This window comes from Mytilus edulis, chromosome 5 (assembly GCF_963676685.1).
Source record: "Mytilus edulis chromosome 5, xbMytEdul2.2, whole genome shotgun sequence".
NCBI lineage: Eukaryota > Metazoa > Mollusca > Bivalvia > Mytilida > Mytilidae > Mytilus > Mytilus edulis.
In genome coordinates, this window is record NC_092348.1 from 35,357,969 (window position 1) to 35,383,479 (window position 25,511).

Here is a 25,511-nt window from a genome sequence, read left to right on the forward strand (position 1 = left end):
TGGTATTAATTACTTCCCACTTAAAATACCTTTATCATTTCGTAAAATGCAAACTGGGGTAGCATTTAAATCCAGATTGAGAAATTGGTATAAAGTGTATGTAATTCCAAATTGATTCCTGATGTCAAAAAATTATATACATAATATTTTTTTGGGTGAAAAATGCAAAATACATTTTAGTTAAAACTTTAAATCACAAATTTTGAAAAAGACTTTTTGTGATGCAAAATTTCAAAAGTATAATGATTAGGACTGGAGGGAAATTTTGTACAGTTGTTGTTCTTTATATTTGTATGTATCTTAAGTCAGTGCATTGCATCTTTATTATTAGAAAAAAAAGCTGAGGTACATTCAAGTGGTGAAATGGAGAGATGTGACTAGATTTTTTCCCCAAAGTTGGTGAAATTTGATAAGACTATTATTAAGAGACTTATCTTCAGAAAGAAATTGTTCTATTTTTCTAATTTTATAAGCTGTTTTCAAAATCTTGAAGCGTCAACATTTATTCTTCTGAGCGAAAGTGAAAAACTGAATGAAATATAGTGCTCTAGTGTTATATTCATGGTCAAAATATATCTTTTTAAACATTTGATATGTTTCATTATGATTGGCCTTCAAGTGGCTTAAAGTGGTCTTAGTTAAGTTCTACATTGGTCAATGGCCTGTCAATCTTGATACCTTGATTTGGCATGTTATTTTTGACAAGGATCTTCATTGATGAGGATTGCCAATGTTCCTTCCTTTCTCCCATCACACTGGCTTCCTTCACCAATAAAAAATGGCAGCCATGAAGTAGCAAAGGCAGTTACAAGTGGCACTAATTATAAACACCACTAAACAAACAATTTAACATTCAAGTGTCTGACTGGGTATTGTTGTGATTTAATCAATATGGTATATTTTGAGCTTCAGATAAGCTTCTGTCTTTTGAATTTGAGTGTTGAGCCATTATGGAGGTCAACTAACAATAAAGTCTATTTAAGGCTGTGAAAGCTGATTTTGTGTTTTGATTATATTTGATCTTCTTTGGCTGCAAGCATAAACGTTAATTACATGTTTAATAATCTATTTGTATTATCTTTTTCAGGTAAGTGTTAAAAGAGACCAATAAATTGCAGAATCAGAGTGAAATAATTAGAAGGTACATGTAATTAATCTGTTTAAGTTATCATACAAAGCTAAATTAAGATGATTAACCGATTTGAAATCCTTAATTAGTATTTGTCTCTCAGATCTTGGTCAATATCAGGAAGTTGGCATTAGAAATATTATCTCCAAGTCCTTTGTCAATGTCATTTGATTGGATAAGTATGATAGCTCTTTGAAAAGCTGAGTTTTGAATCTCCCTTTGGTATCTTATTCTGCGTCTTTGTTGCATATATCTAACAAGAGCTTTATCATTTTATGTAACTATTATCTGCACTTAAATTAAAAATAGAAACCACATACATTCCTAAATACTTCAGGAACAATTAACTTTCTAAATATAGCACAAATGATTACTTAATATATATTTTGTTGGAAATCCCTCCAGTACCTATCATGTTGAATTCATTAGCTTAATTGGTCGTGAAATCTAAAAGCAGAGGTTTAAATCAGAAGTGTGATGAGATTCATTAATTAAACTGCATTATGGATGTAGTAAGTAGCTTTAACAATCAGGCAAAGAAGTTCATCACTTCTGAATCATAAACCACCTTTATAACCTTTATTTACAAGTCCCCCCTAGTTTAAGAATATTGTCCCCTGTTGAAATTTTATAATTTCAATATATTTAAAAGATAAGTAAGTTGCAGGAAAAAAATGAAAAAGAAGTTGCACTGATGACTTGATAAATATTTTTGAAATTGATTGATGAATTAACCTCGAAGAAAAAGATGATAAGAATATATTTTTTCCTATGCTGATCCTATCGATTTTGAATGAAACTTGATTAAAACAAATGATTAGTGTAAGATATTCAATTCATATTCAAACCAATTCAAAGTGTATAAAATAATAGGGTTTCCTTGTCTTATAGTTGTTTTAAATTCAACATTTTTTTGGGTGGGTTTGTGTTGCTCGCTAAGAGTCAATCATGAGTTTTTGATGAATTTCTTTCGTTGACTGTTGTTTGTCTTTTTATCATCTTTTCTTTTTGACTATAATGTTGACTGTTTTTCATGGCCTTATTATTTTAAATATTGTTTTGTATCTTATCCCTGGTATTAATAACATAATCATATAATATTGTATATTTTTAACTGTACTTATTCACAGCTTACTGGCTAAACTTGTTAAGCTTTAAGAACCTCAACATCCTGAGCCAACATCAGAATTAATCACACATAGAACAGGATTATTAATTAATCAAATCTGTCTTAATTAATGTAATTACCTTTTATCAGCAGCTAAGATAAAAACATGTAATTTTATCTACATGTTTACATTTGGTTTATCAGTTAAATGAAATAGGGGGTGAAATTCAAAGATTTACATGCAGAAATAAACCATATTGTTTCCGGCAGGTTTTGCAGGTTAACATGGATTTTTTTGGCAGTGACTGAAATAGAAATATTTTTTATCGTATTGTTCAAGGTTTTAAATCTGGTACATGTTTATATATATTAAAGATATGCATGGAAATCCATATGCCCTTCTAAAAGAAATCTTGACTGAGTAAATTCATACACCTTGTGAGAGAAACCAATGATATAATTTATGTGCATTAAAACATCAATGTTTCTGGAATAACCTTCCTTAGAAAGGTCATGAGCGAAGTCTTCACAAGAGACCAAATGACTCAGAAATTAACAACTACAGGTTGCCGTACAGCCTTCAACAATGAGCAAAGCCCATACAGCATAGTCAGCCTTAAAAGGCCCTTAAATGACAAATGTAAACATTTCAAACAAGAAAACTATTGGGATTATATATGTATAAAATTAAGAACAAAAAACAAATATGTTAAGCCCCGGTCACAACAGATCGTACGATTTTTTTGTCGTGGAAGATCTTTTAAATAGTTGTCATGGCACTATTGTGCAAAATGTCAAAATAATACTTTGAGTGGTCACATCAGCTACGACATGTCCAAGATGATTCCTCGTGGGAAAACAACTGTACTGTCGTGGGTTTGTCGTGAGACAGTCGTACGACAATCGTGAGTTGTTTTGGGCTAGGTTTTTATGTCATGGGATGCGTGTCTTACTGTCGTGCCACTGTTGTACGATTGTCGCAAAACAGTCATGGGTCACTCGCGCGTTCGACTCCGAACTACTAGTATACAAAGAAGACCCGATTTATTGGGTGAGTGATGTGAGGGTCGACTCTCAGCAAAAGTTCTTAAAACATGCCAGGCTCTTCCGCATGAGTCCAACGAAATTACCAGCAGATTTCCCCTTCAACTCTTGCATCAGTGTACTATACTGCCTAAACATCAGGGGCAGTTTTATCCAGGGCTTAACCCACCAATGTCGGGCGTTTCACTGGTTCCTATGCTGTTCATGTGCTCAAATCAACGCCCATAGGACCATATTTTGCTCTAATTCCGGCAAGGTGACTATTTAGTAGGGTCAAGCGTAATCGTTCTGCTGGAATAACCATCCTCTTTTAACGGCAGACGGTATGTTTTTCCAAACAATCATTCCCGCAGAATTGTATTCTTCTAAAAAAACAAAAAAGGTGCAAATCCAATTTTTGTCACACGAGAGGACCACGATGCTCAAAATATTGTGCGTCTGTCGTAAGACAATCACAGATAACCCGTGATTTGACAAAAAATCATGTCGTGGAGCTGCATAGATGTGTTGTGGGTTCGTTGTGACCAGGGCTTAACACAGCAACAAAGTCAACCACTGAATTACAGGCTTCTGACTTGGGACAGGCACATACAGTATATGGTGGCGTTAAACATGTTAATGGGCGCCCAACCCTCCCCTAATCCTGGGACAGTGGTGCAACATTACAATACAAGAATTGTTCAAAACAATAAACAATCAACCCATATGATAAACAGCAACAAACAACTTATATATATGTTTAAGTACATATGGTCACTAAAATCAAACAGCCACAGTCAACATTGCTTGATGTAGTTGCAACATTATAACAAGGGAGTCAGTATGTCAGGGTCACTTAGTGACATACACTTTGGATGAAAAATACTGGTAATTTTAACTTTACCTCTAATTCTTTAATATAAAAAAAAGGAGATTTGGCTAAACCTCAATGAGATAATAACCCAAAAACCCCATTTATCTGACCCTGTCTGATTACATGTCTTACCATTAGTACTTGATGCAGTGACTTTAATTTAACAATCTCACTTGAAGTGTCTGTGAAATTGATAGTTTTAGTGTTATCTAGTACATCAGTTTCAAGTAGGGATATTGTGTCTATGGTTAGTAGGTCCATCATAAAGTCTGCCAACCAGACCAACAGAAGTTAATGTCACAGATTTAAATTTTTCAATCTTTTAACAAATAAGATCATTGATATATAAATGTTTTCTTCCCATCTAAAAATAAGAAGATATAGTATGATTGCTAATGAGACAGTTCTCCACCAGAGACCAAATGAGGTAAAATATAGCAACTATAGGACACTTGTATTGGCCTTCTATAATGATCAAAAGTCGTACAACATAGCAAGAGATAAAAAAAAAGACCTGAAATAACAAATGTTGAAAACTAACAGGTCTGATATACAGCAACAAGCGACAATCACTGAATTACACTGACTGGCTCCTGACTTGGGAGAGGCACATACAGAATGTGATGGGGTTAAACATGTTACACTGGCTCCTGACTTGGGAGAGGCACATACAGAATGTGATGGGGTTAAACATGTTACACTGGCTCCTGACTTGGGAGAGGCACATACAGAATGTGATGGGGTTAAACATGTTACACTGGCTCCTGACTTGGGAGAGGCACATACAGAATGTGATGGGGTTAAACATGTTACACTGGCTCCTGACTTGGGAGAGGCACATACAGAATGTGATGGGGCTAAACATGTTATTCAAACATGACATGAAAGTATATAACATCAATCATATCTATATACATAAACATTAAACATGCAGGACTTCATGCATTGTTGTAAACAAACTGTCACATAACAGCATCCAACAACAGCAATAAGGTTACCGTTTTACAAAATTGTAAAATAAGTTAGAGGACGGGAATCTTAGAGTAACCACTGAAAGAACCGGCATGGACAGAGACAGTGACAGACAATTTGCCTTGCCTGAGTCATCTCGATTAAATTTTGCTGCCACTGGCCCAACACTTATTTTTTAGAAAAAAATTTCAGATTATATTAGCCTGCGCTAAAATTTCTTGCAGGCTTGAAATAAATTTTACAAGCATCAGGGCTGGTTGCCCTGTGTGATATATGCTAGTTTTAGGCATTCATCAGACCACTCATAGAATTGTTGCAAGTGCTCTTTGCTATGCACAGTGCTTTGTGGCACTCGACCAACTTTTGGCATCAGTTTTAATACCCTAATGCCAACTCGGCATTAACTTAAATATGTTTTACTTTGGAAAAATTTGTATGAGAAATTGTAACAAATACAAATTTATTCATAGAGGTCAAAGTTATATAATATTTAATTCGTGACCTTGACCTTTAAAATAATTATGTCAAAAAGTGGTAAATATTGTTGTTCCAGTTTTGGTCATTTGATTTAAATTGGCACAATCATGTCTGAAACACGAACTTGATCTGAACTGACCAAATGATAACCATCACATCAACACCCCTCAACCCAATTTTCTCCCAGATAAGAGGCAATCAAGACCCATTGTTATCAAACATAATATTGACCACAATAATGACCACGGTACTCAACCATAATTAATCAGCAGTTTTTAGCATATTCATTAGCATGGGTATATGGGTTGGTAAATGAAATCATGTTGGCTTTTGTCCTGTAAGTGGTCATTAAATGTGAAGATGTGTGTTTAACACTCCTTGAAATAATAATGTCAGGCAAAGATCATGTTGATTTAGGTTTTTATGTAGTACTATATTTATTGTCATTTGCTGTTTATGAAATTCTCACATGTTAATATATACTTGAAAGTTAAAATATGAATGAAGCTGTAATTTCTACGAGAATAGTAAAATATGTTTCCCATGTCCAAAAGTTTATAACTGAAGGCATTTTGCTGTTTCATGCATTTTTTATTTGAATTTAAGATTAAGTGTGTTAAATATCAAGTTCTGTGTATATTAAAAATTAAATTTCTGTATATACTAGTAGATAATTATTTGCCACCATTGTAGAGGTCAACTTGCTAGTTGCACTAGTAACTTCACAAAACTACTTGCTATACTAACAGTTTATGCAGCCAAAGAGATATGTCTCCAACTCAAATCATGTCATATGGAAAACTATCTTGAATTTTTCACATATTCAAAACAACTTTCAATCGACTGCCAGCCTTAAACTGGGTACATGTATTTTGCATGAAAATGGTGTTACCGTGTTAGACCAGAACTTATGGAACAAAAATCAACAAACTTTGTATGAAAAAAAACCCAATACATATTTTAGAAGTATTGACTGATCAACAGTGGTTCAAAATCTGTAAATATTTTATAAGAATCCATTTTAACCTTTCTACAATAGGTCCGAGATACAGTTATTTCTTAGTGCATTTCTTTTAGACAATAAATTGAAATAAAAAAAATCCCACCTGCGCTTTCTCAATAATATTTTTACAGTGTGGTGTACTACTTTTGGGACAAATTAAATCAAAGTTATAGAAAACTTCATCGACTCTTAACTCAAAATATGGACAATTTTATGTTCGGGGGGTCTTGAAATCTTTTGACCGCTTCCGAAATGCTTATTTTTAACCTTTTTCAGCTGGACCAAATCACTACTTTACTTTAAAATTCATGAATCAAATTTTTTCACAGTGTAATTTTATCCCCCTACTTGCTATTTGAGGCATAAAACATGAAGAAATAAATTTGGAAGGGGTATAAAAAAGATTGGCAAGTAATACACTGTCCACACTAGGGACCATATTAGTGGACAACGAAAATCAAGGGACGATAACTGTGTACTCAGACCAATAGGTGAGAGTTTTGAAATGATATAAATGCTGCAACCCTTTCCTTTAATTCAGATGTAATAATGTTCTTATCCTATTTCCATTACTAGTTATTACGGAATTTAATTATAATGATTAAAAGGGCTTCAAAAATATATTTCATTTGATAATAAAACCTCTGCAAATAAATGAAAATGATTTACTTGTTACCAAATTGGGAAAACGGCTTAAAAAATATATATTGTATTTGATAATAAAATCTAGCAAATAAGGAAAAATGATAAACTGGTAGCCTAAAGTGGGGGAAAATCTAATTTTGTAGAAATTATTACTAACAACAACAATTAAAAAGAGATTGTGGTTTTAATTTTAAAAGTAAGCATATTTTTTTCTCTAAGAGCAAGCAATATCATTAAGAATTTTGTTTTTACAGAATAATGGAAATTGTATTTTTTTTGATATATTAGAAAAAAGTGATTAAGTTGATAAAAATAAAATGACGACAAGATGAATTACGTGTAAAAAATTTCCAACAAAAAAATGGCTGGGTTGAAGTTTTTTACAAATACTAAATATTTACTTTTATTCTGTTAACAAGAGAAAAGAGAAATAAGAAAAGAAAATATAGAGCAATATCAGTTAACTTCAACATTTAGGTACTGTGTATCCATCATATCAATACATGTATTACAACTAACATGTAGAAATAACCTAAAAAATCCTAGTTATATCATCTCTAGATAGATGCTTAATTTGAGATCAAATGTAGGAATGAATACAATGTAAGATAAAGTACAGGACTGCAAATTGATTATGCTTAGTTTTAAATTTTAAAACTTGATAAAAATGATTTTATTCAAATTATTTTTGACAAGACACCCTATAAAACATTTGTGTATTTAATTTTTATACAAGGTTAAAGAAAAAAAAGAGTTGCCTTAAGTTTCATACAGTTCTTGAATCCTTGATTACTAGCTTATAGAATATATTTCAGGTAGTACATGTAGTAACAGATGGCATGGTTTTTTTTGACAGATGTAAAAATAAAAAAACAGCAATACAATTTAGCTTTCAACTATCTGTTATTATGGAATAAGGATGAATAAAGGTGATAAATTATACAATCCTTACAAACTCTTTTTAATTTTATAGTATAGATTTATAATCTATAGTAAAGCTTGATTTATTATTCTTTAGTTTTAGATTTAAGACAAAAAATTAACTTATTTTGAAATAAAAAACTGATTGGATAGACCTTTGCACTGTGAATTAATGTTAATATACTTTAATACTTATACAGTTTACATAATAGAAGATAATAAACAAAAAGGCTTACAAAATGATATTGATGCTTGATTAAAACAACTGAAATAGAAATATTTTATTAGAATTAATTTGTACTTACTATTATATTCTCTGTCTTGCACTATTTGATGGTCAGTCTCCAAACTTACACTTCTGTCCAATGGTCAGTTTCCAAGCTCACTGATACTGACAACTTATCACCTACAATGTTGGAATTGAAATGATAAGACGGAGGGTGGTCAAGATATGATATAACTAAGAGAAGTCTCCTGTTTCCTATTTAATTAAGTAATTTACGTACATATATTGACCAAAGGGCCTGTTATATGGGAGGGCTAGTGGTGTCATAGTGTAATCACGGTCTATAAAACAAACATAGAATTGTCATCAGTTAATCTACCATGTATCTGTCGGGTAGGTCTATCAGTGTTAGAAAAATAATCATCCTTGGTGTTTTGATGCCTGACATATTTGGACAAAATGACAGTTCTTACTGTGCGGTCATTTTAAACTTAACTGTTATTATTTTAGCATAATTTGATATCATAATTATTTAAATGCATGTTTGAAAATTAAAAAAAAATGTTTTCATAATTTTTGCGTTTTAAACCATTAAAACAAGGTGACTATTATCGCTGTATTTAAAGTATCAGTAATTTACCCCTTAGTGTCCCTTTTGAAAGGTGTGAATAATTGTTAACTTTGACCATTGGTCATTACACATTTGACAACCAAATTAGGAACGTTTTCAATATATTTATAACATGTGTTCTTGTACCTAGTTCTGCTATTGTGCAAAAATTAAATAAAATAGATAAAATCTTAATTTAAATAAAATTTTACTCCTAAAAAAAATAATTTAAAAGTAACCAAACCAGGTGTCCTCTTTTTAAATCTCCAAAAGCCTTTGTATTTTTTTTAATAGGTAAGGGTAGTTTGGATATCTAAGAAGAAGAAGGATTTAGTTGCTTCTTAAGCATGTATACCCCTGTAATAAAACAAAACTGGATAAAAAATAGGTAGAAAAATATATATATGGTTAGATTTATATTTCCTTTTTTACTGAAACTTTCTCTATTAATTGAATTCCTGCTGTTGTAGACTTCAAAATTTACTTCTGTCAGTGAAGCTTGTCATCTATAGAAAAATCTGCAAGGGTCTCCTGCTATTAACTAGATCTTCCCGTTTCCTAAGTTCAAAAATATAAGGATTATGATATGAGTGTGCATGCTTTCTTCCACAAAAGACTGCATAATTGATCAAATGGATTTAATTACATTTAGAAATATTATGTAAAATGAGTAGGACTGTTTTTAATGATTTTTTTACCAAATTGATTTCTACTTTATACTGAATAACATTTTACAAATTTGATTACTCCAAGAACGATTTATTGTTATTGTTTACTTAAAGGTTACTAAAGTGAAAAATCTTAAAGTTGGTCTGTTAATTGGGTAGGGGAAACCTTATTCAATTTCTGTAAAGTTGAATTTGTCTCTTTTTCTGCTTGATGGATTTATTTTTGTTTGAAACCTTATTTAACTACCAGCATGAACTTTGATTATTTTGTTTTCATTTTGTGCTTCAAAAAACTCTCCTGTGATATTTTTTTTAGAATTTGGTTGATTGATTGATTTGTCATTGTTTTACACAATGGAAACGTAAAGGCTAAATCATGGTGATGTTATTGACAGACCAATTATTACCAATGTTACATGGTGATTTTATAAACAGATTGATAAGCAATTATAATACTGTGGTAATAATGGTTTACTCCAAAATGATAACATAAGGTTGCTCATTTAACTCAAATCAACTAGCATCGGTTACTCATTTAACTCAAATCAACTAGCATCATTCTATTTGAAAACTTTCTATAGTTTTAATAGATACAAATGAGACCACTTCAGCTTAATAATAAACAGCTTAAAGATCAGTGTTGTCATGTTTTATTTATAATTATATCATGCTTAACAATGCGTATTTACCTACAATACCATTTGGAGTACAAATTTCAAGAGCTGTTAGTCAAGGGAAATTTGTGAATCTGAGGAACACAAATTCTTTCTTTTGTGAATTTCAATCATATTAAAATTTAAAGAAATTATGCAATCCGAAAAAAAAATTAATACATAGAAATAAATTTGAATTGTCTCCTTTTTTTACTGCATAATAATATAAAGCTGCTAAAATAAACCATTTTCTATTAAAATGTTCTATCTGTGAATGAATACCTTAAATTGTTTACATTTGTCATTTCTGGGCCTTTTCGATATAGGTGACTATGGGGTATGGGCTTTGCTCATTGTTGAAGGTTGTACAGTGACCTATATTTGTTAATTTCTTTTTCATTTGGTCTTTTTTGGAGAGTTTTCTCGTTGGCAATCATACCACATCTTTTTATGCCCCACCTACGATAGTAGAGGGGCATTATGTTTTCTGGTCTGTGCGTCCGTCTGTCTGTCTGTCCGTTCTTCCGTCTGTCCCGCTCCAGGTTAAAGTTTTTGGTCAAGGTAGTTTTTGATGAAGTTGAAGTCCAATCGACTTCAAACTTAGTACACATGTTCCTTATGATATGATCTTTCTTATTTTAATGCCAAATTAGAGTTTTTACCCCAATTTCACAGTCCACTGAACATGGAAAATGATAGTGCGAGTGGGGCATTCGTGTACTGAGGACACATTCTTGTTTATATTTAATCTAAGGCACATTATTCAGAAGAAAATGAAAATTTTGTCACAAGACAAACCCAGTCAAATAAACCTGAGGGAGGATTGAGATCTCATAAACATGTTTAACCCCACCACAATATTGCGCCTGTCCCAAGTCAGGAGCCTTTGGCCTTTGTTAGTCTTGTATGATTTTTTATTTTAGTTTCTTGTGTATAATTCAGAGTAAAGTATGACGTCCATTATCACTGTACTAAAATACATATTTTTTAATGGGCCAGCTGAAGGACGCCTCCTGGTGCGGGAGTTTCTCGCTACATTGAAGACCCATTGGTGGCCTTCGGTTGTTGTCTATACTCTATGGTCGGGTTATTGTTGCTTTGACACATTCCCCATTTCCTTTCTCAATTTTATTTTTATGCCCCACCTACGATAGTAGAGGGGCATTATGTTTTCTGGTCTGTGCCTCCGTTCGTTAGTCCGTTCGTCCGACTTCAGGTTAAAGTTTTTGGTCAAGGTAGTTTTTGATGAAGTTGAAGTCTAATCCACTTGAAACTTAGTACACATGTTCCCCATGATATGATCTTTCTAATTTTAATGCCAAATTTTAGTTTTGACCCCAATTTCATGGTCAACTGAACATAGAAAATGAAAGTGCGAAGTTCAGGTTAAAGTTTTTGGTCAAGGTAGTTTTTGATGAAGTTAGAGTCACAACTACTTGAAACTTAGTACACATGTTCCTTATGATATGATCTTTCTAATTTTAATTCCAAATTAAAGTTTTGACCCCAATTTCACGTTCCACTGAACATGGAAAATTATAGTGCGAGTGGGGCATCTGTGTACTATGGACACATTCTTGTTATTTTTGCATTGTGCATTATTAGCATAGCTTGCATTCGGTCGTGTGTATTTCAATTTTAAATATTGACTTATGACAAAACAGATCAATAAGTGTAATTTTATAAAATACTATACTAATAGAATTTTTGTAGCAGAGAAAATTAAAATCAAGTAAATAGTTACCAAATTGGTATTTAATTATGTCCAAGTCAAATTAGTACAAAATAATCCCCCAGGAATTATCAGTTCATTATGGGGATAAATATGTTTATTCTCAGCAAATAAAGACAAAAACCTAATGTTTTAATTATGTAAATATGTATATATAGATTGTACTACTGTATATATTTCTGCTTATATTGACAATCTGATTCAAAAAATTTCAACTGTTCAGGTGATGTTCACATCATGAAGTGTTTGTAATTATTGCTGCAACCAATAGAAAATATCAGACTGATGTTTGTGTAGTGCCCAGAATGTCGTCTTATCTTTGATGTAGGTCAGACTTAGGTTTTTTTACAACCTTATATATGCTACACATTGTCTACTGACGCTATGTATGGTGTCTTTTTATACTATTTTCTAACCTTCTGATTACAAAGTACAGAAAAATGGAAAATATTTACACATGATTTCTTTATTAATTTTTTTTAAAATTAAGAAATAAGTGTTTTATGAAAAATATTCAATTTGATGTGAATTAAAAGGATTTAAAGAAATCCTTGAGAGAAAATATAAAGAGATAACTAAAATTTAAATGATGAATACAAATCGATCTGATAATAGTAAAAACCTACCATTTTCATGTGTTGAAATTCCAAGATAGGTATGTTTTGTATTTAAATAGTATTTGATTAATTTGTCCAGTAAATTTTTAAATGCCACAATTACATAATAGATTTAATGACTCAGATTTATTATACAAACTGTTATTGTAGGGTGTAAGTCACCTAACAGTTTTGGGGAATATTGCAAAATAAGGGATGTATAAGATGGAATGGAACTGACTTGTTTTGGTGAAACATAAAGTACCTGTCATGACTGCCAGATTGTTTTCTGTCAATATCAATATTGAATATTGAAAGTAAGGGTGGATCTTTTATGCCCCACTTAGGGGCATTATGTTTTTTTGATTTTTGATCTGTGCATCTGTTTCTCCCTCTGTCTGTTCGTCCGTTTGTCCTGCTTCAGGTTAAAGTTTTTGGTCAAGGTAGTTTTCGATAAAGTTAAAGTCCAATCAACTTGAAACTTAGTACATCATGATCGTTATGATATGATCTTTCTAATCTTAATGCCAAGCTAGAGTTTATCCCAATTTTACAGTCCATTGAACATAGAAACTGATAGTGCGAGTGGGGCATATGTGTACTGTGGACACATTCTTATTTCCAGTTTGTTTGGAAAAAGGATTTGATAAACCCCTGTTAATTTTTATGCCTCCCATATTTGGACATATATATATATTAATATTGTTCCTTTCATTTTCATTGTATTATTCATTATTTAAAATCCTTTAGTGGTAACCAGCTGAAAATTTGTCATTGTGCTTCTCTTGTTTGGTACAGAACAATTGACCTACATTTCATTTCTGAATCACTTTGATACACTTTTGACTATAGATCCAATATTGATTTTTGTGTTGAGTTAATTTTATCTCAAAATTTATCATTGTGGTCAGTGGCGGATCCAGGGGGAGTGTTCCCAGGGGTTGGAACCCCCCTTTTTTTTTGGACGATCAAAATGCATTTGAATAGGGACATATAGTTATATAGTACATATAGGAATCCCCCCCCTTTTTAAAATGGCTGGATCCGCCCCTGGTAGTAATGTTAGACCTCAGTTACTCATCAGCATAGACTACAATTAACATTTACCAGTAGGTTGTTTGTATATTTCTTTTAGGACAGTCATCTGTGTCTTACAGAGTCATTGTCTAGATTACATGTAACAAAATTATAAGCCAAAATATCAAGAAAGATTGTTGGCATTAAAAAATCTCTTCTTACTTTCAGTTTGATTTGCTTTAGGTTATAGTCAGGTTTTTAGGGCTACTGACTTGGCTAGTGTTAGTCTTTGATATTGGTAAGAGCTTGTTTAAGGATAAGGATTTGTTTTAAGTGTAGCTCTATTTGAGATGTGCTGATAAAAAAAAGTGAATGCTCAGAACTTCATGATAGTACAAAAAAGTCAACTGAAGTAATATGACTTCAAAACCCTTCAACGATTCCACTCCAAGGTAGTACTGTTCAGTGTTTTAGTGATTATCTAATGAAAAAGAGTTGATAGTTCTATATACTTGGCATTTGATTACTGGTATTGAATAGTCATGTAATAAACATTTATACTTGTATTAACCACTCAATTCATCATTCCAAATTGCATTCTACTTTGATTTTTCTTTCTTGCTATAATAATTGCAGGAACATTTGAATGGAATGGCTTATTAGCCAATACACTATCAATTATTCTATCATTATATGCAGCAATTTATTTTTCAATAGAGTTTCTTTTGTTTCCTCTGAATGCTCTTATTACGTGGTTCTTAAAGATTAGGAAAGGATTCTGGAGTAATATGGCCTCCTTTGTTAGAATTGTAAAATATATGGACTATTATTTTTTTTATCAAGAAAAACAATCATTGTTACAATGTAAAACTCTTCCCTCTTTTTCTTCCTATACAAAACTGACATTTTACATATGTAAATCAAAATTTAAAAAAAAGTAAATTTGTTCTGATTTCAGTATTTTCCATATGGCATTTGGTGTGAAATATTTCTGTTAGGTGTTTTGTGACATTGTGAACAACAAGTTAATAAATCCAATGTCCATCCTTGGTAAGCTATAACCCTCTTATATTGGGTTAATTATTTTGGGAGCTTTAAATCTACTAAACACCTGGTAATCGTTGATATCAAGGTATTAGCACTTATTAAACTAATAAATTAAACACCTGGTTTATTGAGTAACCCATACTATTTAAATTCAGTGTTATCAAGGATTTGTATAGTAACACTTTACAAATCCTTGGTGTAATTATATAAATATTGTGGTCAAGTTATTTTTCTTAAAGATTTCAATCATGTTTAACCCTCTGTATGTACCTGTCCCAAGTTAGGAGCCTATAGTTCAGTGGTTGTCATTGTTTCATATCTGTCATATTTGTTTTTATACGACCACAAAAATTGAAAATCTTTTGGTCGTATATTGGTATGATGTTGGAGTCGTCATCATCGTCCGAAGACATTTGGTTTTCGCACTTTAATTTTAGTATAAGTAAATAGAAATCTATGAAATTTAAACACAAGGTTTATGACCACAAAAGGAAGGTTGCGATTGATTTTGGGAGTTTTGATCCCAACAGTTTAGGAATTAGGGGCCAAAGAAAGGTCCCAAATAAGCATTTTTCTTGGTTTTTGCACAATAACTTTAGTATAAGTAAATAGAAATCTATGAAATTTTAACACAAGGTTTATGACCACAAAAGGAAGGTTGGGATTGATTTTGGGAGTTATGGTCCCAACAGTTTAGGAATAAGGGGCCAAAGGGTCCAAAATTAAACTTAGTTTGATTTTAACAAAAATTGAATTCTTGGGGTTCTTTGATATGCTGAATCTAAACATGTACTTAGATTTTTGATTATGGGCCCAGTTTTCAAGTTGGTCCAAATCGGGGTCTAAAATTAAACTTTGTTTGATTTCATCAAAAATTGAATTTTTGGGGTTCTATGATATGCTGAATCTAACCATGTATTTAGATTTTGGATATTGGACCATAAAAGGTAAATGTCCAATTTAAAATTTTTAAGTTTTTAAGTTTAGTTCTAAGACCACATTCATTCTGTGTCAGAAACCTATGTTGTGTCAACTATTTAATCACAATCCAAATTCATAGCTGTATCAAGCTTAAATGTTGTGTCCATACTTGCCCAACTGTTCAGGGTTTGACCTCTGCGGTCGTATAAAGCTGCACCCTGCGGAGCATCTGGTTCATAAATTGTTTTGTTATAAATTAGGCCATTAGTTTCATCTTTTTCATGTTGGGCCTTTTATATCTGACTTAACCTTTAGGTATGGATTTGTATGAATTTTCCTCATTGTTGAAGGCAATTTTTTCTACAAGGATAGGCATATTTTGGGACCATGAAAATGAGTCGGTTAAAGCAGGATGTAATGGAATACTCAGGTGTCGGATTAGACAGGTTACACTGTACTTAAGTCCATCCTTTTGCTTTTCCGTCATGCAGGAATGCAATTTTCACCACTTTTTATTGTGATGTCTGATGATTACAAACTGATTTTTGGTAAGTACATGTAAGTGTACAATGATCAGATTCATATCGTGTCGTGTGTGTTGCCTCAGAGACCAACATATTTTTTAGTAAAATTTATCATATACAATTTGATGGGAATCAGACTTTAACTCACCTTTTCTTGTCATGCTTGCTAACATAATTCCATTTTCATGTCTCGCTTGCTAATATAATGCCATAGGTTCTGTTTTCTCATTCAGAAATACGAGGGGAATTTTTTTTCTAAGAATAAATTAAACCAGTATTAGTGTATTAACCTCTCATTGGTATGTCAGATACTTTACACCCGGAATAACACTCAAATAACTTTTGGCGTGACAAGTCTTTAGCTCCAAGCTAAAGTGTCGAACTATAACACATCTACGGTAGTTTGTTTTGTTTTACTTATTGGTAATAAATAGTCTTTTTAATTTCAATAAAGGAAGATCTTGGGGTTGAAATATTAAAGTAATTGTTTGATTTAAGGAGCTTGAACTCAAAGATCTTATTATTTCAAAGTAAAAAAATCATTAACAATTTTATTCTTATGTTATATTTTTGTATGATATTAATTTTCCATCATTAAACATATGTTACATAACTACTTTTTGAATTAAGGAAGATAATAAGTTAATAATGTCTGTGAGAAATTTGGTGTAATAAGACTCTTTAATTATTGTCATATATATTTTGAAAGAGGCATTTGAAAAAAACTTAATGTTATCCAGTCTATTTTTATGTACGTTTAATCATGCCCAGAGTGCAAGATGTATTTAACTTCCCCAGATTTGCTGAATGAAGGTAACTTACCCAAAGTGTGGGATGAAGGTATCTTGTCCAAAGTGCAGAATGAACATTACTTGCCCAGAGTGCAGGATGAACATAACTTGCCTAGGGTGCAGGATGAACCTAACTTGCCCATACTGCAGGATAAACATAACTTTCCCAGAGTGTTGGATGAACTGAACTTGCCCAGAGTGCAACCTTGTAGCCACTTCATCATCCAAGATGGCCACAAGCAGGGGACTTCCTTTAGCATAGGACCTTATCGACAATACATACAAATATCTTCTTTTAGAGAACCACTAAATGGAATGAAATAAAACATGGCATGATTGGTCCTTATGTAGTGCTGACCTAGGGTTGTAACTTTGTAGGCATTCAATCATCCAAGATGGCCGCCAGCAGGGACTTCGTTTAACATAGGACCCTACAAACAATACATACAAATGTCTTCTTTTAGAGAACCACTGCATATTAAATATTAAACCAAATTTGGCCTCAATCATTATTAGGGTATCTGTTATGATTTAAACTATTTTTAAATGATTTCCAAAACCTAAGTAGAATCAGGAATAACCTTGTCAAACCTTCATAATCAACAAATAGCACATGGATCAATATTTTTATTTTTTTATGCCCCTTCCATAGGCAATGCATTAAGTGTACCCTTGACCGTAGGTTCGTCCTTCACTCTGTCCCATTTTTAGTCCCGCACTTTAACTTCAGTTTGCCTCATGCAAATTTTATAAAACTCTTAGACAATGCTTAGTAAGATACATAATAGGTAGAGTTTGAATTTGCAGTTCTAGAGTTATATTCCTTTGTAACTTAAAAAATTGCAAAACTTTAGCAGGGTTTTTTCATGTCCTCCACCAAAAAAAAATGGCCACAAAATAGCCCAAAAGTGGCTATTAAAAGTGGCGTTAAAACACCAACAATCAATTAATCAATGTTCTTTTTTCTTTTATTTTACTGATAGAATAAACGTCTAGTCACTGGAAGCAGCAATCACTTTGGCAGGTTATTACAGTTTGTTTTTTTATTTATTTCTTGCAGAAGATGTGGATGCTTTAAGGAAGTGTATAACAGCTGGATTTTTTGCCAATGCTGCCAAGTTTCATTACACTGGGACATACAAAACTGTTAGAGATGACCATACCCTACATATCCATCCAACCTCAGTGCTCTCTACAGAAAACCCTCCGCAATGGTAAGTCATCTGTCATCTGAAAATTAATATTCTGTCCCACAAAATGTAGGAAATAAGTGATTTCAAAAGTGAAAATAAATGAACCAGTTCTGCAAGTTAAATAGTTAGCTTAGCAACAGTTAAAAATTAATATTCTACCCCTAAAAATTCTTCCTGTATTAAAAATTATAAAATGGAACTAAAAATCACTCCACATATTACACTATATTGTGTTTAAAAACATCTGAACACTTTGTTTTATTTCTACATGTAAAAATAGCATTATAAACCACAAACTGCAAGGGACATAACTCAATTAGTTATTTGGTACTGATAAGTAAGCGAATTTATAGATTACATATAGAATAGAATAAGAGGAAAGGATATACTAAATGATTGAAAATATTACATAGGGTAGGAAAAAAATAAAACATATTACAGGAATAATAAGATGGGATAAAAAGATTGGATAAAAGTAAGAAAACAAATTATCTGCCTTTCTTCTGCCTATATCACTCTTCTTGCCTCAACTTTGTGACGTTAAATACGTTGACCCATTTTAAAAGGGGGGAGTCCAACTATATATCCCCAGTCAAATGCATTGATCATCCAAAAAAAATGGGGGTCCTGTCAATGTATATTTGTTCCGCCTAACAGAAGTTCCAATGATCTATATGTCAGTCCCACAGGTTTTATTTGACCTTGACCTCATTTTCACAGATCATTACTCAGTGTTAAGTTTTTGTGTTTTGGACTGTTTTTCTTAAACTACATGTATCAGCAAAAGGTCAACGGTATTTGTTGTATGGAAGAATTGTTAGCTGTACGTGCCTGCCTGGCATGGTTCATCTGACCTTTACCTTATTTTCATGGTTTATTGGTCAATGTTTAGTTTTCTTGGTTAATGTCAAGTTTATGTGACAGTTGTAATAAAGCTTTATATTTAGGACTATCAAAATTATAATAATCAATGATTAGTAAAGAAGGCAAGACATTTCAGTGTGTGCACTGTTGTTCTTATATATTAGGAAATAGTAGATATTAGTTCATCTGATCTTACCCAAATAATAAAAGAACACACAAGGTCAGGACACATATTGTGATATTGCTTTTTTATATGTCAAAAGGTTTGTTCTTAGTATAAATGATTAAATAACTAATATTATGTTATCTGGGTTTTCTTCAGGGTTGTTTTTAATGAAGTTATACAGACAAAGAAGGAATACATGAGAGATATTACAGTTATAAAACCAGAATGGTTACGTGAACTAGCGCCACATTTCTATCAGTTTGGAACTGTAAGTTTAAACATTGTTAGGCAATAAATGCTTATACAGTGTACTATAATAAGAAAGTTTGTAGATCGTAAATTGCCAGCGAAGATACATTGATGGTTAAATATTTTTTACTTTTTTTTTGGCAAATCCCTCTCTTCATGTCTCAAAGGGGCCTTGATTTTTCAAAATCTTGGAAATGCACTTTGATTTTGCACTTTTTTATCCAACTTTTTTCAGAATACGTTTCAACTGTTCACTATTTAATTAAAGAAATTTATCAAATTTTAAACAGTGAGGCCTTTTAAAAGCCTACATTTTTGTGTGCTTGTGTGTCTTTCACAAAGCTATTGTTTTTGTTGAAAACCAATTGTAAGGTACTGTGGAGAAATTTAGGTAGTTTGTCAACATTAATTAGTCTTATACAATCTATAAACACAATGAAATTGGCTCAATTCTTGTTTTGCACCATTCCAAAACTTACAATGTGTTTGCTGTACTATTATGTAAGTCAGTTACTTAAGTTAGAGATCAATGGTTGACTACCTGACATGAATTATCATTGATATGGTTATATTTATAAATAAACTGTTTACAAAATTTTGAATTTTTGAAAAACTAAGGCTTTTCTACCTCAGGCATAGATTACCTTAGCTGTATTTGGCATAACTTTTAGGAATTTTGGTCCTTAATGCTCTTCAACTTCGTACTTTATTTGGCCTTTTTAACTTTTTTGGATTTGAGCGTCACTGATGAGTCTTTTGTAGACTGGCGTATATACAAAACTTAGTCCTGGTGTCTATGATGAGTTTATTTAGTGTTAACTTATTATACAGGCGCAGATCCATAGGGGGGGTTCCGGGGGTTGGAACCCCCCCTTTTTTTGGGACGATCAATGCATTTGAATGGGGACATGTAGTTGGAACCTCCCCCCCCCCTTTGTCCTGGGTAATGAACCCCCCCCTTTTTAAAATGGCTGGATCCGCCCCTGTTATATGACAATATGTTTTCTCATCTGTTTATCCCATTTGATATGAAAGTTTTTGTTTATTAGCATTGTTCATTATGAAGTGATCAGTTTCAAAATAAATGCCACATTAGGGTTTTGACCCACATTTCAAGGTTCACTGTATCAACAGGTGTCCATGTTCTAACTTCTTGGTTTTTTGGCCTAACAGAATTGAAATGTTCCAATATCCTCCTCAGTGAAAACAGAAATATTAAAATATATGTTTGAAAAAACAAAGGAATTATTTAAATCTGGAATAATTTTGAATGGGGAAAATAAATAAGAAATATATGATGAAATTAATCTAATTTAGGAGGGTTTGAAGGGGGTAAGTTAGTTCATAGGGAAATGTCACTGAAAGTAAAATAAACCATACATTTCTTATCAATTTTCCAGATTTTATAATTCCTTGTTTGAGTATTCAAATCATACCTTACTATTCAGGTCAATTTTACTTGGAACAAAGAATTTTTATTCAAATGAAATTTAAGTCATTCTTATTGGGGAAAAAATATGTCAGATAGATCAGATTTGTATAAAAACAATTTGTTTGAAAATTTAAAAAAAAAGTATTTACTTTTGATTGTCGGATTAACACAGCTGGTTAGTCTGGTAATAATTTGATATCTAAAGATAATTAGATTCCATTGTACCAGAAAAGACCCATTAAAACTGTTCAATTTACAACCAGTTACGTAAGGTTTCAATATGTATTATGTTTGAAACATGGCAATAAAATATTAGTTCTTATAAAGAATATCTGAAATAGGAGAAGATGATTTTTATAAAATCATTACCCAATTATAAAAAAAAGAATGGTTTAATGACTTGTTGGTTTTTTTATAAATATTTTTGTAATTACGTTCTGATGGTCATGTCAGTTAAAATCTGATGGATATGTCAGTTAAGTTCTTATGAATATGTCAGTTAAGTAACTTAAGTTCTGGTGGTTATGTCATTTAAAATCTGATAGATATGTCAGTTAAATTCTGATGGTTATGTCAGTTCAGTTCTGATGGTTATGTCAATTAAGTTCTGGTGGGTATGTCAGTTGAGTACTAATGGTTATGTCAATTAAGTTCTGGTGGGTATGTCAGTTGAGTACTAATGGTTATGTCAATTAAGTTCTGGTGGGTATGTCAGTTGAGTACTAATGGTTATGTCAATTAAGTTCTGGTGGGTATGTCAGTTGAGTACTAATGGTTATGTCAATTAAGTTCTGGTGGGTATGTCAGTTGAGTACTAATGGTTATGTCAATTAAGTTCTGGTGGGTATGTCAGTTGAGTACTAATGGTTATGTCAATTAAGTTCTGGTGGGTATGTCAGTTGAGTACTAATGGTTATGTCAATTAAGTTCTGGTGGGTATGTCAGTTGAGTTCTGATGGTTATGTCAGTTCAGTTCTAATGGTTATGTCAGTTGAGTTCTGATGGTTATGTTAGTTAAGTTCTGGTGGTTATGTCAGTTGAGTTCTGATGGTTATGTTAGTTGAGTTCTGATGGTTATGTCAGTTGAGTTCTGATGGTTATGTTAGTTGAGTTCTGATGGTTATGTTAGTTAAGTTCTGGTGGTTATGTCAGTTGAGTTCTGATGGTTATTTCAGTAGAGTTCTGATGGTTATGTTAGTTAAGTTCTGATGGTTATGTCAGTTGAGTTCTGATGGTTATGTTAGTTAAGTTCTGGTGGTTATGTCAGTTGAGTTCTGATGGTTATGCCAGTTAAGTTCTAATGGTTATGTTAGTTAAGTTCTGGTGGGTATGTTAGTTAAGTTCTGGTAGTTATGTCAGTTGAGTTCTGATGGTTATTTCAGTAGAGTTCTAGTTGTTATGTTCATTTTTCAGATTCTATAATCAAATAGGTCAACTATAGTTGGTGAATTGAATGATTGTAAATGAAATACGTTGTACTGCAGGGTACACTTGACATTTGATATCATTTCCTGAATCACTGTTCATGTCCAGTTAGTGTGATACCTTTAGTATAACCTCATCTCAATACAATATACAATTGTAACCAGTAAAACAGACAAGATTTTTTTTAAGATTATGCAGTCTTTTTTAAGTATTACAACATGGTCTTTTACTTTTTTTCATTTCCAGGAAAGTGAACTTGCTGTTAAAAGATTAAGATCAGACTATAGCTGACACAAAAAGTACAAGGATGTAGTATTACCTGACCAATCAGATTTTAGCATGGAAATTACCAGGATGCACACCTGACCAATTAGATTTAAGCATGGAAATTACCAGGGTGTAGCAGTATCTGACCAATCAGATTTTAGAAACATTGAATCCTTGGAATTTTATGTTTTGATTACATGGAGAACATTTAATAGTTTATTTACCTTTTTGACCATTTCATATAAATACAATAGAAACAAGTCAGAAGCAATAAGCTATATTATATCACATTTATTGAGAAGTCATGATATATTGTAATTAAAATGTCAATTATAATCAGGATTTTTTTAGTATTTCAGATATTGAATTCTATACTATTAAATATTTATTTGGTTCTGTCAAATGACAATTTATCTAGAAAAAATAAAGCATGTATAGAGCATGCATGCAACATTGATAACAAGAATCATATGATTTATGTTTAGAAATACTATGTGTTAGGAATTTTATAATAAACATTATAGTGAAAGTCATTCATGTGTTAACCAATAATCATGCAATAGTCAGCCCATTTAGATTTTATTGAAAGATAAGTACTCCTCTTGTGGTTCATATCTCCTTTTATTCATACTATAAAATCGTTTATTTTCGTAGAGATTAAATTTCAATTACAGTCCAGAATAAAGTCCAGGAATTTTTTGTGAGGTTTTATTTTCATGATCCTATTTTTCAAAAAAGATCAAATTTTTGTAAAGAAAATGTTTCCTGTTAAATCTCATTTGTGAAATTGGTGCAAAACAAGTCCCTCTTGAAAATTTTCACATTATAGTACAACTTGGATGACTTTATTTTGTATTCAGACAACTATCATACTATGCAACTGTGGTTTTGACATCAGCCATGTTTTTATGCCCCACCTACGATAGTAGAGGTGCATTATGTTTTCTGGTCTGTGCCTCCGTTCGTCCGTTCATTCATTCGTCGTTCGTTTGTTCGTTCGTCCGTCTGTGCGTCCGTTCGCTTCAGGTTAAAGTTTTTGGTCAAGGTAGTTTTTGATGAAGCTGAAGTCCAATCAACTTGAAACTTAATACACATGTTCTCCATGATATGATCTTTCTAATTTTAATGCCAAATTATAGTTGTGACCCCAATTTCATGGTCAACTGAACATAGAAAATGATAGTGCAAAGTACAGGTTAAAGTTTTTGGTCAAGGTAGTTTTTGATGAAGTTAAAGTTACATCAACTTGAAACTTAGTACACATGTTCCCTATGATATGATCTTTCTAATTTTAATTCCAAATTAAAGTTTTGACCCCAATTTCACGGTCCACTGAACATAGAAAATGATAGTGCGAGTGGGGCATCCGTGTACTATGGACACATTCTTGTTAGTAATATATTATATACATGATGTTGTTTATAGAGCTAGTAAGTTTAGGTATGATCCATGTTGACACATTTATCCTTGTGATAGACTTATTCTTAAAATCAATTTAATACAGCTGTGTTGTAAATCTTTGGGAGAAAACTGATTATCAGTTTATGCTGTTAAAATTAAATCCTACGAAAAAGGTGTATTCTTTCTTGCTTTGATTTTGTAATATCAGACACATTCTCATCTTTCAAGCTTGATGATTGGTTCTGTTTTATTCAATGTCAGCCCATACTATCTCAAACACACAAAAAAAACCATCTTAACAGATATACAAAAATGGAATAGAAGAAATATATAAATTTATTAGTTAAGCAAGGTCTTTCATTGAGCTTACAACTGATATTGGTGTAAAGGAAACATGATTGTATACAAATAAATTTATAATTAAAAGAGGACATTTAAATCAAGGTATAGGTAAGTGGGTGATATATCAGAAATTTGGATGAAATTTTATATGCATTTAGAACTATTTGGACTGCATCTGAATATAAATCATAGTGCTGAAGTATAGAACATTGGTTGACTGCAAGTTCTTGTGGATGGTCACTTGCACTTGTCTCAGAAAGTAAATCACATCTCTATACCTGAAAGTGAGGTTAATGTACAGAGATATATTTTTTTCTGAGTTCATGTGTGATGTTAAATTAATGACAGGAAATTCAACCTGACTGTAATAACCATTGTATAGTAGTGATACAAATAAATATACTCTGGTTTGTTATATATTATATTAATATTTGTATATAACAGTTACATGTATATATAATTTTCATCCGTTTGTATATCATTCTATTCTACTATTCTAAAAATAGTGCAGTGCAAGTGCATGGTGGACAATCTTCCGTAATAATTACTAACAGATTGGATTTAAGTAAACATTCATCTTTTCCCCCAAAGATATTCTTTCTCATGTGATAACACCATTTTTCTGTGTGTGCATAGATATAAATGATTTATTACATATATATATATATATATTTCTAACGACAAAACGTTTTCATATTATTAATTTATGTTCCAAAAAAATTTATTTTTATGAGTATTCATTGAAGAAATGAATTTATAACAAGTGAAACAAATGTTATTTTTCCCTCAATAATATCCACATAGTATACGATCTGTTACCAGTCAAAAATGTAAGTCACATCTCTGTGGCAACAATTCATTGCAATGTAAAAAAAAAGATTAAATATATAGATAAAAATAAACATTTGTAAATATACCAGTATAGACTGTACATGAAAAGCCTTATTGTTGAAAATATGTCTAATGTTGTAAAAATATTATGGGATCACCTGTCATTTGCTGTATATTCAACCAAATTAAATTGCATACAAATTATTCACATGTTCATGAATCAAGAGATAACAAAAACAACAGTGCAGACAAAATTATGACCAATAGAAAATATCCTTCTCATAAATTTTTGTTAAAACCTGGGTTTTTTTTAAATCCAATGCCTTCAACACCCCTTAACAAAAATGTGTTTTACATAGCAATAGACTGAAGGTGACAAAAACTATGGCATTACACTGTATATG

The 25,511-nt window shown here is 31.8% G+C and overlaps 2 protein-coding genes across 4 annotated transcripts in view; one reads left to right on the forward strand and one right to left on the reverse strand.

Moving 5' to 3' along the window:
- LOC139523551 (probable G-protein coupled receptor B0563.6) overlaps window positions 1–12,783 on the reverse strand; it is a 53,447-nt gene extending 40,664 nt beyond the window's left edge. The window contains exons 1-2 of the mRNA XM_071317666.1: window positions 12,668–12,783; window positions 8,458–8,558 (exon numbers count right to left, since the gene is read on the reverse strand). The gene's annotated coding sequence lies outside the window, so the exon portion shown is untranslated. The remainder of the gene's footprint in view (window positions 1–8,457; window positions 8,559–12,667) is intronic.
- LOC139523548 (probable ATP-dependent RNA helicase DHX35) overlaps window positions 1–23,066 on the forward strand; it is a 197,147-nt gene extending 174,081 nt beyond the window's left edge. For all 3 annotated transcript variants that reach the window (XM_071317654.1, XM_071317656.1, XM_071317655.1), the window contains exons 23-25: window positions 17,998–18,151; window positions 19,317–19,428; window positions 22,513–23,066. In XM_071317654.1, the coding sequence (XP_071173755.1) occupies window positions 17,998–18,151; window positions 19,317–19,428; window positions 22,513–22,557 (311 nt within the window). In that variant the 3' untranslated portion in view covers window positions 22,558–23,066. The remainder of the gene's footprint in view (window positions 1–17,997; window positions 18,152–19,316; window positions 19,429–22,512) is intronic.
- The last annotated feature ends 2,445 nt before the right edge of the window (window positions 23,067–25,511 follow it).